This window comes from Drosophila miranda, chromosome 2, assembly GCF_003369915.1.
Source record: "Drosophila miranda strain MSH22 chromosome 2, D.miranda_PacBio2.1, whole genome shotgun sequence".
Taxonomy (NCBI): Eukaryota; Metazoa; Arthropoda; class Insecta; order Diptera; family Drosophilidae; genus Drosophila; species Drosophila miranda.
The window spans coordinates 16,155,135-16,172,164 of NC_046675.1; the positions used below are offsets into that span (position 1 = coordinate 16,155,135).

Consider the following 17,030-nt stretch of genomic DNA (forward strand, 5'->3'; position numbering starts at 1 on the left):
CTTCAAAAAAAAAAAAAAACACTTAATTAGCAGCCTTGACTTTCAACTTTCACCCCAAACCTATGTTTATAGATGGCTTTAAAAGGCAGTAGACACCATCAGCAACCCAACGGAGGACTGAGCACTGTGGGTCTGGAGTATCCTGAACAAAGTGCAGAGGCAGCATATTTTGCTCTTTGCTTTGCTGGAATTCTGTGCAAATAAACACACAATTTTAATTTACTTTTTGCTGGCTTTCCACCATCCTCTGCGGCCCTTGTGGCAGCGGGGAGCATTTTTTCTCATTTGAAGTGAAATCGAGACAGGTCGAGACCAGGGCCAGAACAACCTTTGCCATCGCTCTGAGGTCGTCGTCGTCGTCGCCTCTGCTGCTTCTACTACTGCTACTTTTTGTCTTGTGCTGAATTTTTAATTTGCCTGGCAAACAGTGCGCTGAAGAAAGCTGGCGAAAGAGAGTGAGTGAGTGCTGCTACTGCTACCTTTCGTTGATTTGATGAAGGTCGTATTCATACAGCGCCAGCAGACACCAAAACACCACCATCACCATCAGCATCAACATCAGTACCTCAAGACGAGCCTGTACTCGTACCAGGAAGGAAGGTTAAGTGCAGAAAGCTTTTTCTTGGGGTTACGTTTTGTTTTTTGTCGGCCGAGTGTGCTACAAATTGAAATATTTGCATGCTGTCCCTGTTGTCATACCGTGTAATCGTATGCAAGGATATATTTCATTTTTACAGATTAGTCTAAAAGGTGATAGAGTCACTTCAACTAAGGATCAAATGAAGATCTACCGATGAAGCCCAGAAATAATCAGTACCTAGAATTTGAAAGATATTTGTCTCCTCTTTTCTGAAAGTCTCTTTAAAGCAAAATAGTGATCCAAACTGATATATTACTTATTGTTCATTAATTTTCTTTGTATATCGCAGCCTGTCAAAGTCTTTCATATCCTATAAAAACATAAAATACACATTTAAACATCATGACGATATAAAACGAATATAAAACCCTCGGAGTAGCGGGCATTCCTTAGTCCAAACACTCGAAAATTCCGCTCTTGCTTGGCTGTTGCTGTTTTTTCCTCTCCTTCTGTTGCATTTCATTGTGGCATGCTCTCTGTGGCAGCTGGCTGACACGCATACATAATAATTTGCATTACTTATGTGAGAGTGTGTGTTGAATTTAATTACAATTTTAACTGCTGTAAATGTACAATACAATGAATGCATGGCACAATGCACGAGGCAGAGACTATTGATAATGCCGTCTGCTCATGGCCAACGGCACGTATACGCAATAACATTAAATTGGCATTGGCGGCATTCTAAAAATATGGCCACACTCAATGCAACAGCAAGAGCACCAATAGCAGCAGCAGCAGCAGCTGTGAATGAAGCACAGACTCGAACTGAAACTGAAACAGAAGCGGAGTGGAGGGCAGTGCAGGGCAGTGGAGCCGGGCCATGGTAGCCGTTGCAGCGGGAAAAGAAGAACTGCTGGCTGACCCAGTTTGACTTTGGCTTCATAACTAATTCACGCACACACATACGGTGCTCGCTTCCCCTATCCCTCCCGCGACACGTCCCGTGCAGCATGGCCAGTACATAAAACATTGTGTTACATGGACCTTCAGGCACCTGGGCGCGTTGTGTGCACGCCGCACGCCGTACGGCTTCGAATTGGGTCGGAATGGGTCGAGCATCGCATTGCATCGCATCGGGTTGGTTCGAGTCGACTCGGGGTGTTGCAATATAATTAAGGTGGAATAACTTACGAGTGTTTGTGTGTGGAGTGAAGTGTCTGCTGTGTTTAAAATTGAAGCGTAAGCGTGTTAGCCAGGAAAATGTGGCTGAAACACAATTTGAGATCCGCTTTAAGGCTTTAAGGTGAAAGGCTCGGACTTGTGCAAGCGCTTCCAGCCAAATATTAAATATGAAATTCCATTTTACAACTGACCAATTTCTTCTTTTTTTCATACATATGTCAAGGATAAGGAGAGCAAGCAATCGAAGGAATAACGAAAATTTTATGCTGATTAAAATCTTATGTCATGGCTCAGCCCAACGACAGTACAGACAGACACACAGACAGACAGATCCACATTTCAAGGAGGCACATCCGTCGTAGAGAAGGACATCGTCATCCTCGATGGCCACTAAAGGAAATTTCCCATTCAAATGCGAATTCGAATTCGAACAACTTGTGTACATTCGTGCAAACTCAATCTAAAAGCTATATACATAAACTGCAAGATGTTCTCAGCGTACTCCACACGTTTGTCTGTGTCTGTGTCCATGTCCGTGGCTAGGTCTGCGTCCGGGTGCTCGTGTCGCAGGACGAAAGGACCATAGACTGGGCCAAGCATATGTATATGTAACATTGTTAGGAGAATGGAAAAAAAGGGGCAAGCAGCTTACATAGAACGGAAATTTTTATGTCCCTCAACGTCAAACTCATTGCAGCAAGGACTATGTCCTTTTTGCAGTTCGTCTCTGCCTTTTTCACCGTACCCTTACACCGTTCGTCTTTCGTCTTTTGCTTTCTTAAGGTCCAATCGATTCTGTAGTGTTCTCCCGACCTGCGTTTCGTTTCACTCAAAGCGTCTGGCATATTGAGAGCATCGTTTAATGACTAATTTTCCCTGTCTGTCCCGGGCCCAGTCAGCCAGTCAATCACGCTTGTTGCATAATCCACTTCTCTTTTTGAGCATTTTGCATTTTGCATTTGTGATGCACAATTTCCCGTTATTATACGAATACTACTCCCTCCCCACCACCAGTGCCCAGCTCCATTGAAGTCGAGTGCCAGGTGGGGCGGAATCGAACCCAATCGATATCGGTGATTATTTAATAAACTCAATTACGAGGCATGGCCCACAGGCTATTCCGCTACCTTAACCAGCCGGTGCGTATATTGATTCGATTCGTCCTGCCTCATTTCAGTGCAGTTGTGGGTTAATGCACTCGGCTTTTTCTTTGAACCAATTGAATGTCCGTCATAGTTATTTTATTCAGTGGAGAGAGACCGTTCAACTTTTTTCCACTGACATTTGTAATTTGTTGCTAACTTGACATTTACGGATAAATACAACCAGAATTTTAAGCCAGAATTTGGCTGCCCAAAAAACTTTTCCGCACTCCTGGAGTGGACAAACTTTTTACAGCTACAGTCCTGTTGGCAGTGCCAGCGGCTGTGCGCCGTGAAAAGTGCAATTAAATGGTCTGCATTGGTTTTGGCCAAAAGCCAAAGGCCTAAGGGCATTGGGAAGTTATTTGTAGATCCTATTTTTATGCATTTCAATAAAATATCAATTTCGTTCTGTACTTGACAGTGATTTTCCCAGACAGTTCTTGGAATTCCGTCGATTGGAAGTGCGTCAAGTGCACAGGAACATCTTTTGCCTATAGCACACGTGTCCCAAGGCGCCAGATAACAAAACATATTTTATAAATATTTTATATTACAATTGCAAAATCCCAATCGGAAGATTAGTTTACTAGTTGTACTCTTCAGACGTTATAATATTTGTAGACCAGAATCCCGACTCCATTCTATGAAGACTCCATTTTCTATTTAACCACCCCCAACTATCGTACAACTGCAACATAATCAATCGAAAACTGCACTTTTTAAGGGTAAGTAGATCTTCGGTTTGGTTTTCCCCTTTTACTGGTTGTTTCTGGGTGCTGCTGCTGTTTAAAGCACGTAGCAATGCTCAGTAAACATTTAATACGAGGGGTGCCACCAGAAACTGAGACGTACACACATAAAGTACATACCCCTTTCGCACCGCATCTCTTTCTGTCCGTCTGTGGCAGAGTGTTGCCCCCACCGATGTCGCACAATAAAATGCGAAACAAAACCTCAATCCAAAGTGAATATAAATTGTTTTACAGCTGACATTTGCTTTGAATTTCAAATTTTTGCCACACGTCGCCAGACGCCCGCTGGTTAGAGGCGCTCCAACCGCAACCTCAGCCCCATCCATTGCATTTGACACTGTTGCAGAAGCCTCTGCGACATCGATGCTGCCTCAAAAGGTCATTGTGTTAATTGGAGCGTAAGTTCCGATGCCTTTTACTATCTGTCTATTAACAGCCCTCTGGCTGTTGTTCCTTTCTTGTCGTGCCCACTGAGGCGTTAAATATCGTTTGGCAATTAGACATCGGCCACTTGAGGCAGCCATTTTTAGTGGCACTATGAATAGTAATGCGGTCTCCCCAGTCCCCAGTCCCCATCACACTTGTGGCACTATGAATAGTGCCTGTCTCCGTTGTGAAACTTACCCGATCGTCCGATGGCCAGATCCGATTCCAAGGCCGTTGTGGCCGATGACAGGGATTTGTCGGTGGGCATCGCTGCTGGCGGCATGGGCAGCGGACCCACTGTGGACGTGGTGGTTAGGTCGCAGCACTCCCGCTCGGGGAACTCGCTGCAGCGGGCCAGGTGCAGGGCGCCTCCAAAGAGCGTCACCCACACGCTGAGCCAGCAGCAGGAGAGGATTTTCAGGTTCTTGATACGAAAGCGGGTCATGTTGTGGCTGTTGGGTCCACCTCCTTCTCCTCCTTCTCAGCTTGCTGATGGTTCTGGTGGATTTCCCTTTGCTGATTATTACTGACTATGTTGCCAATTTAAATCGGTGTCGCTGGCTTGATTTAAGGTTTAAACACTCTGTTTTTGTTGCCGTTTTTGGTTACAGTTTTTCGAGATGCATGCATTTTATGCAGCGTCGCCATTACTGCCACTGATATTTCCGGTTTGTTCCGACATTTCCGCTCTGTATTTACAGTTCTCTTTTTCCAAGGCTTGTATTTGTTTATTTTATTTTAAACTCACTAAAATAAATTCAGGAATTTAAAACCAGACACACTTTTTCCTCTTCCTGGTTGACTTTAAATATAAGTATCTGTGTTTGCCTTGGAAAAACGGAGGAAAACTGGGCAGCTGGAAACTGTTGAAGTGAGTGCAAGGGCAAATATTGACAACCACAGAACCACAAAAGAGCGGGGACGGGAGTCAGGGGAGTCACTGGATTCAGAGGAGTTGTGGGGGGGGGAGCGCCCAAGGAGAGTCGACAGTCAAACTATGAACAGCATTTACAATTACTTTCGACAAAAATGTACGAGTATATAGACAACAATAGACATAATGCAGCAATAACGACAGATACAGGCAACAGAAACACCAACAGCAACCGCCAAACGGAAAGAACGAGACAGGCAGCTACGGAGAGAAAGAGACAGGGGCGAGGGGTCGCAGCAGCGGCGGATCCGCCCACTGCAAACACTGAATAACATAAAAACTTTTTCATTTACAATTTGCTCAGTGGGTCTATGGCTAAAAAGGAAGGGGACCAACAACAAAAACCCCCAACAGAAACAACAGCAACAACAGCAGCAACAACCGAGTAACAAGAAAATGTGCAAAAGTTTTGGGTAAATGCGAAAAGTTGTTGCTGCTGCTTCTGTCGCAAGTGCTGCGGTTTTTGGGCCGCTGTGCCGCTGTGCCTGTGCCGCTATCTAAATCCGGCTTGTCGCTGGCGTATGCGCAGTATGCTAAATGCAAGCTGCAAAACGCAAGTCTCTCTCTTTCTCGCTGGCTGGCTGGCTGCTCAAATTAATTCACTTTGCTACTTTAGCCAAGCTTTTATCGAGCAAATCGCGCTGAAATGTTTGCCGAATCAATAAAAATATAATTTGCTGCGATTTGGCTCAAAGGAAAAGGCAAACAGCACTCGAGTGTTCTGGTAGAGGCAGAGAGTGGAAAAAGGAGGACTGGGACTGGCAAACACTCCTGTGCACAATCATGTAAACATACTGGAGGCGACAGACGACACTCGACAGGCAAATGCAACACGCATCTTTCGGGCGGAGGCAAGTGACGCCCGGGGCCAGCGAATAAACTCGGGGAAAATTATTACCAAACAGCGGCAGGAAGCAGACATGTTGCACTGCACAGTCAATCACTGGAGGAGCGAAGGGAATGGCTGCGAAGCGGTGTGGAAGCAGTGGCAAGGACGAAGGCCGAGGCGACGAAAGTTGCCAGCCAACGGAGCGAATGCAGGCAAACAGAGACGACAAACGCAGGAGAAAGCGGGGACTGGCGCCAAGGCGTTCTCTGCATTTCCCTTGTTGTTTCTGCTTGAAATGATTTTTTCACCATGCCCACAGTTGCCCCAGCCCGTGCCCCTGCCCATTTCCCCTATTTTTTGCCCTAGTGGAATATAACGAGAAGATGCAATGCATTTTTTTTTTTATATTTTTTCCACGCTTCTCGGCCGCCGCCGCCGTTTGAGATGTGTTCGCATCGCCATAGCCATAGCCATTGCCGTCGCTGTAGCCGTCGCCATGGCTGTCGTTTGCTTTTGAGCCAAAGTGTTGCCATAACGAGCGTAAAATGGCGGCAAAAAGACGACGCTCAGAGACAACATGAGGCTCGGAAGCAACGGCTTCCAATCTAAAAACAAACAGCAGGCAGGCACTGCCAGCATTTCCTCTTTTGTGAGCGAGTGTGTAAAAAAATAACGAAGCGAAAATTGAAACTAAAATAAAGCCATGTTTACCTCACAAATTGTTACCTGTGCCCCGACCCCCGACCCCCGACCCGGACTCTGGCCCCACCCCCCACTGCCCAGTTTCCGACTCAAAGTTTATTTATTTAAAGTTTCAACTTTTTGCATAAGTTATCGTTACGGTTGAGGTCCTTAGCAAGTCCCGGCAGGCGGCGGCAGCTGGTAACCGTTTGGGCCATGTGTAGCAGCCAGCAATTTGGATTGTAATGTGTAATAAATAAAGCAAATTAAAGAACATAGACTCGACCACACACAGGGGTCCATTTCGAAGTCAGACCAGAACCAAAATCCCCCCTGAGCGGTCTCAGTCCAGCAGCTGTGCAAATATGTGTGTCAATGGCCCTGGCTTTGAGGCAGTCACCGTCAGCCAGCTTAACATTTAAATATCATTTTACCCTTTGCTAGTACTCGTACTCCTGCCCTACTCTGCTTTGTCTGACCAAACAAGCCAATAAATGTACCACAAATTTGTATGTCAACCAGTGAGGCACTGCATTGACACACTTGACCGGCTTGGCTCCGGTTTGGAAAATAGAGAAATGCCACATGCCTTTCACATGCCAAGCCGAAAATTCGATTTAAATTGGAATTCTTTGGGTCTTAAGTCCATCTTTTGGACACTGAGTCTGGCTGAGACTGGGACTGAGAGAGACATTCCTTTGCGAGGAATAGGAATGCCAAGTATGCAGGGGCCAGGGCCAGACCAAGTGCATTGAATAGGGCGATAGAATCTAATTAGCCGCCTGTCAGTGTCACCATCATCAGCATCTGCATGAGGATCTCATAAAAGTTACTTCTGACTGAGTGACTGACTGGCAGTCAACAAAATTGCCGGCGAAACTTTTGCGGGCCTGATGTAATTATGTGCCCCATTACAAGCTGATACTGCCGCTCCTCTGGGTACTCTGGTGTAAGAACACTATGCGGTTGCACCTTGACGTCATCGCCCAGATGCAGTGTCGAGTGACAGTTGTTGTCTTCATCGTGCTGTCTGTGCATGACAAATGCAATTTGAGCGGCCCAAGCCAGACCCAAAGCTAGAGCTTGCAAAGGGAATTGCACGCAGACATAGATATCATCCTAACACAACGAGAAAATATAAACGTTGAGTCGAGTTCTTAGGCACCCTTGCATAGCAAACGAATGGATAAAGGTTGGCCTGCCCTCACAAATGAAGGAACGATCCCCCCAAAAATATATACATAGAAAGCAGAAATCTTTCCTTGTGTGTTTAAATATTTTGGGACACAATACAGAGGAAAATTCATCGCAATTGGGTCTAATGGACTTTGAATTTTGGGAAATCAGCTAATTTTTTATGTGACTTTTATTCGAGTTTGATTTGAATCTCTTTCTCTGTCTCGTTTATAGAAAAAGTTGTTGGCATTCGGGATGGCTGCTCCTGCTGATGTTGCATCTGGTCAAGTGGTGGACCACACTGTCCACGACTCCACTCATAATTACATTCCAGGGCAGATCTGCAATGAATGTGTAATAGTCTCGCTGGGCTATGTGGCAGACAATGTACTCGGTAATGAGTCTGAAAATGTTTGCCTTCAAATGCAAAACTTATTTTCCCCTTTTGTTCTGGAAATCAGTCACGAATTTAGCGAACTTATTTTGCGGCCTGTCTGTCTGTCTGTCAAGCGTTTGCAACACGGTCTCATGTATTATGTAAGGCGATTTTTATTGTTTTTGAAAGTTTAAATGGGGCTTGCAGGTCGCTGATGCGGCTGCTGTCTACCCGACTTGGCCGACCTGTTATTCCCAAAATGCCCTTCGGATTCCCTCTAATTCAATTTGAAATACATCTGATAATTATATAGAAGACCCAAGCTGGTTGTGGTTGAGTCTAAATTTGGTCAACTTTGATTTGTTTCGGGGGCTGAAAATCCTTGGACTGGCTTTAAACTTTGTCCTTTCTGGTACCTCACTTTTGGGAAAGTTCAGCCATAAAATGTCATCCAATAATCGAGGTTTTCGATTGATTTTTTCCCGTGCAGACAGGCAGCACTTGAAAATTCGTGTCTGGCCTCTTTTTGCCCGGCTATTTATATTTATGCTTGCCATTTTATGACTTTAATTTATGAGTATTGATTTCAGAGCTCCTTCCCCACCGCCAACGTCCTGTCGTGTGTGACTGTCTGAGAATCGAAGCAGGTGCAGGGCATCGGAGACACACGAATGTGCGGAGCGTTCATGAGGGTATATGGCCGGGAATGGGTTAGAAAATTGAATCAAACATTTAAATTATACGTATGACTGGGGTATTGGTATTGGGTGTTCTCGTGTTGGCTATTGGGGAGTGTGTAAGTGTAACCCCACTAATTGCCCTCATTTGAAGTGACGCACACGAACGTAGCCAAAGACAGCTTTGACCTTTTCGATTTTACAATTTTTGAACTATCGATCGAGTATGTCCGTCTGTCCGACTGTCTTTTTGTGGGATTGTTGAAAGGGCACAGAGACATGGCCAATTAATACGATTACGTACAAATCGTTTTTGGCTCCAGCTCTCACAGCACCGTGGAAGTAGGCAAAAATAAAATTCCAGTCGCATCATTAATAAAAGTCGCTGCAAAACTCGAGCGTACGCGTACGAGTGTACGCAGGTTAAAGGCATAATCCAATCTACCAGGAAAGCATATGTGTGTGTGGCACACACACACACACAGAGGGTCGGTCAGACCCGGGGGACTTGGGCATGGACCTGGCATTAGGATAATGGATGATTACTGGGAAACGTGTGGCCTGGCCTGGCCTGGACTGGCCTGGCTTTCCTTGGCGTGCGGCATGGTGCCATTTACATGCGGCAGCAACGTTAGTCAAAGTCATGTTTCGGTCTAAGGTTTCACTGAACGCACACAGGGAGACGAGACCTCTATGGGAGTATGCATATATGTGTATGGCCCCTACATAAAGTCAATTTCGTGTACAATTTTATTTGCATACAAGAAGTGCAAGGCAGAAGGTACCGACCTGGAGCTGGCAGGACCAGCTAGACAAGCCAGAGACACACTTAGACACACATTTGGCTCGTCCTCGTCTTATTGCATGTCTTGCAATTTATTTGTCTGCCCTTCCAGGAACCCCCTTCCAGAAACCCCAAGCCCTAGCCCGAGACTGCAATGCCCTCACTCATGGAAGAAAAATAGCTGCAAAAGTCATTGAATGAATTTTATGCATTGACATTCGTCCCCATTCCGTCCGCCTCGCCTCTTCTTCTCCCGTTGCCAAATATTGCAGGACGAAAGAGATGGATATAGTGTGGAGGAAAGAGATGGACAGAGAGAGGCAGCCCGTCAGGGTTTGCTGCGACAACGACATGTCAAACTGACCCAGTTATGCATTGTTTTCCATAGTATGCTCTTGTGCTCGTTTTTTGCGGTATGTTTGCCTGAAAATTTGGTCAATAATTTTAAGGCCCCGCTGCCAAGGGTGTCCTCCCATTCCTCCCACCATCGAAAATTCAGTCCTGTCCATCACATCATTCATATTTGCTGCCATTGTTGTTTGTCATTGTCGTGTTGCTGTTTAATGTTTGCACTCGCATTGATTTTCCGTTTTTCCGTTTTCATTGTGCATTTACTAGTATTTGAATTCACACAAAAAAAAAAACTCCACAGAGGTATTTGAATTTGTTTGCTTTGGCGCCCCACATTCGAATTAATTTGTGGATGGGATTTTTTAGATTTAAACTGCATATACAGCAAGCCAAATAGGTTCCGGTCCCGTTGCTATACCCCACATAAGCCGTGTGCCAGGCCTGTCCCTGTCCCGACATTAATTATTCAAATTGTGCATAGATATGGGCAGTGGATTGTCTTGGGCCAGGTGCTTAACCTTTGACAGTTAATTGGGTCAGTCAGCAAACTGCAGCCGAATCACTTGAGTCGACAGTCTATAATTTAAACATGAGTGCAGTGCTCCCACACAGAGAGGGATGAACACACCACACATGAGAGGGCTGCCCGGAACACAGGCAATTAGTTCTGGCATGCAGGCAGTCAGCCAGTCAGGCGGACACTTGAGCCCACAGACAAGGCTCTTAAAAATATTAAAAACCAAAATACCAACAAGCCACGTCTGGCCAAAGTGACCGCATCAAAGCGTACGACGATGCGTATGAGCAATGTATGATAGAGCACTGCCAGGATACGATCCAGGGCCGCTGGAGAGCGGTGTTCTGGGGTGGTATGCTGTGTGAAAGCACTTCACCAAATGCCGAATATATGTAGTTCCTTTTTTGTTTTATTCGAAATGTTTTCTTTTCCCGCATGATATAGGAAACTTTGTCGTTAGTTTTATTTTATTTTTGTGCTGCATGTGGCAGCAGTAGCCACGTGCACACACCAGAATGGACAGTATAGACAGACAGACATTCATACATACAAACATGTAGCTGCCATAAAGTAATTCAGTGTTGTTCCAATAAAGTGCTTCATAAATATTTATTGGATTATCGAACGCATCGGATATACAGACATACAGACAGCCACAGGAGCAAGAGCGGCAGCAGGAGCGGCTCTTGTCTGAAGAGCAGAACGCACATTGCTCCCATTGCCATAATGAATATGAAGCAATGAGCATTGCAATAAGCGCACGTATGAATAAATGCGAGCACACCAGAGAAGCAGTGTATAGAGAAAGAGAAAAAGTAGAGGCGAAGAAGGGAGAGGGAGAGCAGAGAAAGCATCGGAGAGAAAGAGTAATGGAGCCTTGCCATCTCTGAATGGGAATGAATGGATGGAATGCTTACGGCAAATAAACTAATAGTTCAAGTACTTTCAAGTGCAGGTTTTTGTTCTCATAATTTAATCAACGTCTCTTGATCTCTCTTTCTCTGCTTTGCTCTTTTCCCTGGATTGGTTAGCACTTATGGGATATTCCATATAGTAGATATATACATATATATATATATACATATATATAGCCATCTACCTATTGATTGATAAATAAATGAAAAAAATATATTTATCGACGCTTAATTAACTAACTTTCCGGGACGATCATCATTGGCGTTAATTGCATAATCAATTAACACATTTTATGCTTTAATTATAATCAACTGAAGGCATTGGCCCTGCCTGTAATTAAACGAGGATTAAATCCATAATCAATTACATTAAAGGCTCGTTAAAACCTGGCTATTTAAGGCATGGAATATAAGGCGGCTTCTGAAAATTGCTATTTATTATTTATTTTGACATTTACATCAACAATCGGGAAATCAGGCGAGCAAATAACCTAAAAGCCGAACAAGAGCTGGAAACAAGAGCCAAAACAGAACCCAGCCCAAAGACAGGAGCCACCAGCACCTCTAGGCCTGGCTCTGCAGGTATTTAGGGTGCTTGCATATTTCATGGCCTGTCATTGTTTATATTGCTCAAATCTTTGGCCTTTGAGGAGTGCCTCACACATGTGTGTGTGCACGAGTATGTATGTCATTCTGTCCGTCTGCCTGGGAATCTCTTATTGTGACTTCATTTGCACATTTTACAAAAACATTGAGGCGTGTAATTCAAAAAAGGGGAAAGGCTGCACTCCTGCGGCCCCACCACAGACGAAAAAGTCAACTGAAAAACTGTTGAAAGTGCTGGGGGTTCGAGCTCGAGTATCGTAATGTATTCATAGAAAATGACAACTGACAAGAGAATCAGACAAATGGAAAATCTGACTTGCCATGCTCGTATCTCAGAGGGTTACAGACACTACAGACACTGAGGCACTGAGACAGTTAGACAGGATGGGAGGACGGGTGTACGGCAGGATGAGAGCAGGAGATGGAAGGAGGGCCAACACTAATCACACATAAATCAAAAAATTGACAGAAAGTGTAAGAACAACAGCAGCTGGTGGTGATCTTGCTGTCAGACATATGGCATAGGGCAAACTGCCGACATGATACACGAAATCAAAACGAATTGAATCGAATGGAAATCGAATGGAAATGTGAGGGAAAATGGTAGAAAATCGGATTGCATGGCACGGAGGAACATGGCTATAGACATATGGGATAGGGAAAATCTCAGCCATGAGGCAGCTGCTGGCGGCATGCAGCTCATGTAATATTAATTACAAATTACAAGCAAGTACATTAAACATGCATTGTCATCTCCCCCGGGCCATGGCAAACACGGTCGGCCCCCTTCAATTATGTGCCCCGCCGCTGCTCCATTGTGAGCGATGCATGGGGGCGATAAAAAACATGGAAAAAGCCAGCCAGCGCCAGCCCTATCGAGTGCCTCTAACAGAATGCCATTGTAATATCGATTACAAAGCCCTCGAATGCCATATTAGCCTACGCTTGCTGGCTGAACTGCGTATACGTTATACGTATTAATAAATCTATGTGTGTGCCTTGTGCCGTATGCCGTGCGCCGTATCCCGGGGCATGGGTGGACGTCGGCCCGACCTCGCATAATTGCTGTCATGAAACTCGTTATAATACACCTTTTCCGGGTGGTGGTGGTTCATTTTGTCAGCTTATTCAGGCACCTCCCCTCACCTTACACACTTGCTCCACTCCACTTCACTCGATTTCACTCCCATCTCCCCCGCAGCATGGCCGCAACGCATTGATTGATTCTTTTCACTGGCCATTGAGTAATTGTTGTTGATTTAATAATTTATTGCGGTGGCAATTATTTAAACTGCCCGGAGATGGACAAGCCATGACATCAGCCCGCCTTAAATAGGAACTGTAAACATTTTGATCAAATACGAAATGGGAATGGAGTGGAGTGGACAAAATGTAGTCAAGCTCGAGGACGAGTACGAGTACGAGTACGAGTGCGAGGACGGGAATGAATGGGGCAAATGGTAAATCCATGGCAGAGCGACACATTTGCATAAGCAAATCTGATGCTACTTGCAAAAAGTAGAAAGTAGAAAGTAGAAGCTAGAAAGAAGCACTCACACTAGCAGAGTATGTCAAAGCGAATGAGTTGAAAAGCTGCATTAAACAACACTTAGAAGTACCCGGAATGGATTGGAGAGTGGTGAGCGGAGTACGGAGTACGGAGAGTGGGTGCAGCAAAAATGATTCATGATTTGTATGCGGACAGCGACGAGTGCAAAGTGAAAGGAGGAACAAAAGGAGTGGATCGCTGAGCTCAAGCTGGAGCGGTAGCAAGAGGTCGGATTGTGTGTGGTAGAAAAACAAATATTGTTAAAAGTGTTGTACATGAGGTGTGTGGGAAGCGGTGGCGCCAGCTGCTATTGAGGTGCCTTCTGGGGCAGGTAACAAGCCAAACAAAGAGCACACTAGAAAAGCTGCACTAGAAAAACTGCATAAAATGTCAAGGTAAACTAACGAACTGGCTTAGACCTGGGACTGGTACATTGGTTAAGCGGAAACGGAAATGCCAGCGAACGTTTAAAGCGCCCCCAACTTTATACTGGGGTTGCATTTAAAGGACCCTTCCCCGGCACTACTGATAAACAGATAGAAAAGGATAACACAACAGGAGACCCTGAATGGGCCGCGTAATGAGAGTGTAAACGAGCGACAGGACAGGCAGGCGCAAAGTTCAAATCGCTGCTCAAAAGTAATTAAAAAGTTGCAAATAAAAAGCAAAGAATAAGGCCAAATTACGCGATTGCGAAAAAAGTTTGCGACAGGCTCTAGACCATCCCATTCCCCTATTCCTCCCTATTTATCTATCTCTCTCGGAAGACCCCGCACTAAACTCTTTAAAATCCGGTTTAACTGTGGAATGAATGCACTCACTCCCACTGCCTGGGACTGCGAACAATTGCAGCAGCAATTCCAACTCCAACTCATTGAACAGCACTTGAAAAGTACGCCAGCAATTTTACGCCTCGGCCTAAGCCAGGAATTTCCCTCACCGAGACTACCAGACCAGTTCCCAAAACGAGGCTCGCAAATTCAGTTGAATGCATTGCAACTATTTTAGGGGCACTCATTTTTCAGTTGAGCGGTTGGATGGTTGGGGCCTGCCTCTGGCTTCTGGCTCCGGTTAGATTTGGGTTGTGTCGGGTTTGGGATGGATGTATTTAGGTGTAGTTTATGCGCAAGTACCTGCCAGCAAGCCAGCCACCAAAACATTTTAGCTGGAAAATTGAGAAGGAAAGGCAACGACAAGGACATGTGCATGGATCTGCCTCCCAGTGTGCCTGGGTAGCAGCCTGTTCCTGTGCCTGTGCCTGTGCCTCTGTTGGTGTGTCAGGTAATCACGTCATTATCACGTGAAATTTCGGCATTAACGTGAATTTACGATTTGCACATGAGCACGAGCCAAGAAAAACGAGTCGAGCCGCACTAAAAGAGGCAACAAAAACAAAAACAAAAAAATAACTACCAAATAGTTGGTGCGCCCAGGCAGAGGCAGAGGCAGGGGCAGGGACACATGCAGAGGGTCCGTGGCAGTCAAGGTAGCGACGCACATAAACCCACATTAAATGCGATTGCCAATTTATTTACTAAGTGAACGCCACTGAGGCGCAGCAACTAGGAGCAGGCCCTCTTCCACGGAGCACGGTACGAGGGTACGAGCGAGCACAGCTGGCAACGGCAACGGCAACGGCTACAGCAACAGCACTGGCACTGGCACTGGCAACTTGGCTCAAATTTTAGAGCGGAAATAGTGTGGCAGGCAGGGCATGGGGCTGGCTGGGGCTGTAATTGAACCAGCCACCCAAAAGTTGTTGTAACATAAGGCCACAACAGCGAAAAACCTGAGCCAAAAACACACACACACACCATACACGCAGAGCGAGAGCGAGAGCGGAGAATGTTGGCAACTTTTTTGCATACAATTAACGAAAGTGGCGCACCTAGGTAAATAACATGAAATATATGTATTTTCCGAGAGGAGAGGGTTACGGAGCGGATCGGGAAGCGAGTGCTCAGCCGCATTAACCCATTACGAGCATAAGCAGTAAGCAGTAAGCCGTAGAGGGGCTCTCGCAACAATCACTGGAGCACGACCAGAAGTAGAACCAGAAGTAGAACCAGAATCAGAACTTCAAGCAGAGGCAGCTGCTCCACTGATTCTCTACGAGTTGTTCACTTGCTTCCCACTTGCCATACAATTTTCCAACACATTTGCCAAATTAAATTATATGCCAAATCTGTGGTACTCATTCGCCTGATGATTTCCGTTTCGTTCTGGTTCCGAATATATGCAAAAAACGCACACTCGAGTGGCTTTCTGGTTTGCTGACACTTTATGATTTACGGATTTACTGGCAGGCAAGCCAGGCTTTGTTTTGATTTCACTTGGCCACGTTCGATGCTTGAGGATCGCTGGCACGGCACGGCACGCACACATGTCAGTCCATTGCCAATCAGTTTTCGTGGGACTGGGACTGCACTCACACATGCGATGGCGATGATGATGGAGCCCGGCAACTACACTCGTAATTCTGGTCGAGCACTCGCCATCGAGCGACTGAATGCGATTTGAATGGATCTCAGGCTTGTTGTTCGCGCTGCCTGTCTGCCATTGGCCACGCGTCCGTTCATCACGAGTCTCAGTCGCAAACTGTTTCGCCTTGTGCACGCCAAAGGATGGCAATGACTTCGTGTCCTGCCACGCACGAAGTCGCACTCGGCTGTAAGCGCTGTTCGGCTGGCAATCGTCCAACCTCCCCAGTCGTGTGCCAGAGAGTGGGAGTACCCGAGAGAATACGAGAGCGCTGGTTTCTGTAGAGACATTTGGCGCCAATTTTGTGTAGAGTGTGACTCTCAAACTGTACGCCGCAAGTGGCCCCACGAAATGTCTTGCCAATTAAATGCTTTGTATTTAATCATCATCCCTGCCACCGAATCGCCGTGAACTGTTCATTCGATTCCCGCCTTTAATTTAATTTCAATTTGACCGACTTTTGGAATTTTTGCGATCCGGCGGAATGAGCATTAATTGCGGTAATTACATTATGGCCAACTCAATTGAGATGATGGCTGCTTTGAATGTGTGTCAAGTAGAAACAAACGCAGCAGCATTTCCCACACTCAACCACATGCACACACACACAGTCACCCATAGAGACACAAAGACAGGTGGCCGGAGTGGAGACATTGCAGATCCACCAGCTGGCGGAGAATGAGCGGCAGAGACACACAAACACGCACAGAGAGAGAGAGAGAGAGAGAGAGACAAAGATAGTGGGGATGGAGAGAGTGCGGCATTTCAGGTGGCCATGCAATTATCGGTTTTTGTTTTGGTAGCTCATTCGCTGAGCCAAAGCTCTCTACCGTGTGTTGGCCTAGGACTTTTGTTGACTGCTCTGCTGCGTACGAGCAAAAGCTCACGATTTGACACACAAACGGCGGCGAGACGAAGGCAATGGACGCCGACGAGGACGAGGACGACGACGACAGACGATGTATGACGACGCGTGGAAGTGTCCAATAAAAATTACGTATACGCAGCGAGTGCCCGAAGCGGTATTTCTGTCCTCACGAAGCTTGCGGTAATTGGCAGCAAAAAAA

General features: G+C 45.8%; 1 protein-coding gene across 7 annotated transcripts in view; it reads right to left on the reverse strand.

Annotated features, from left to right (window-relative positions):
• The window catches only part of LOC108157065, a 70,694-nt gene extending 54,609 nt beyond the window's left edge, over window positions 1-16,085 (reverse strand). For 4 of the 7 annotated variants that reach the window (XM_033389184.1, XM_033389183.1, XM_033389182.1 and 1 more), the window contains exons 1-2: window positions 15,915-16,084; window positions 4,287-4,835 (exon numbers count right to left, since the gene is read on the reverse strand). In XM_033389184.1, the coding sequence (XP_033245075.1) occupies window positions 4,287-4,533 (247 nt within the window). In that variant the 5' untranslated portion in view covers window positions 4,534-4,835; window positions 15,915-16,084. Of the gene's footprint in view, window positions 1-4,286; window positions 4,836-15,914 lie in introns of all 7 variants that reach the window. The other 3 variants (XM_033389186.1, XM_033389185.1, XM_033389188.1) reach the window with 2 other exon arrangements.
• Between the last annotated feature and the right edge of the window lie 945 nt (window positions 16,086-17,030).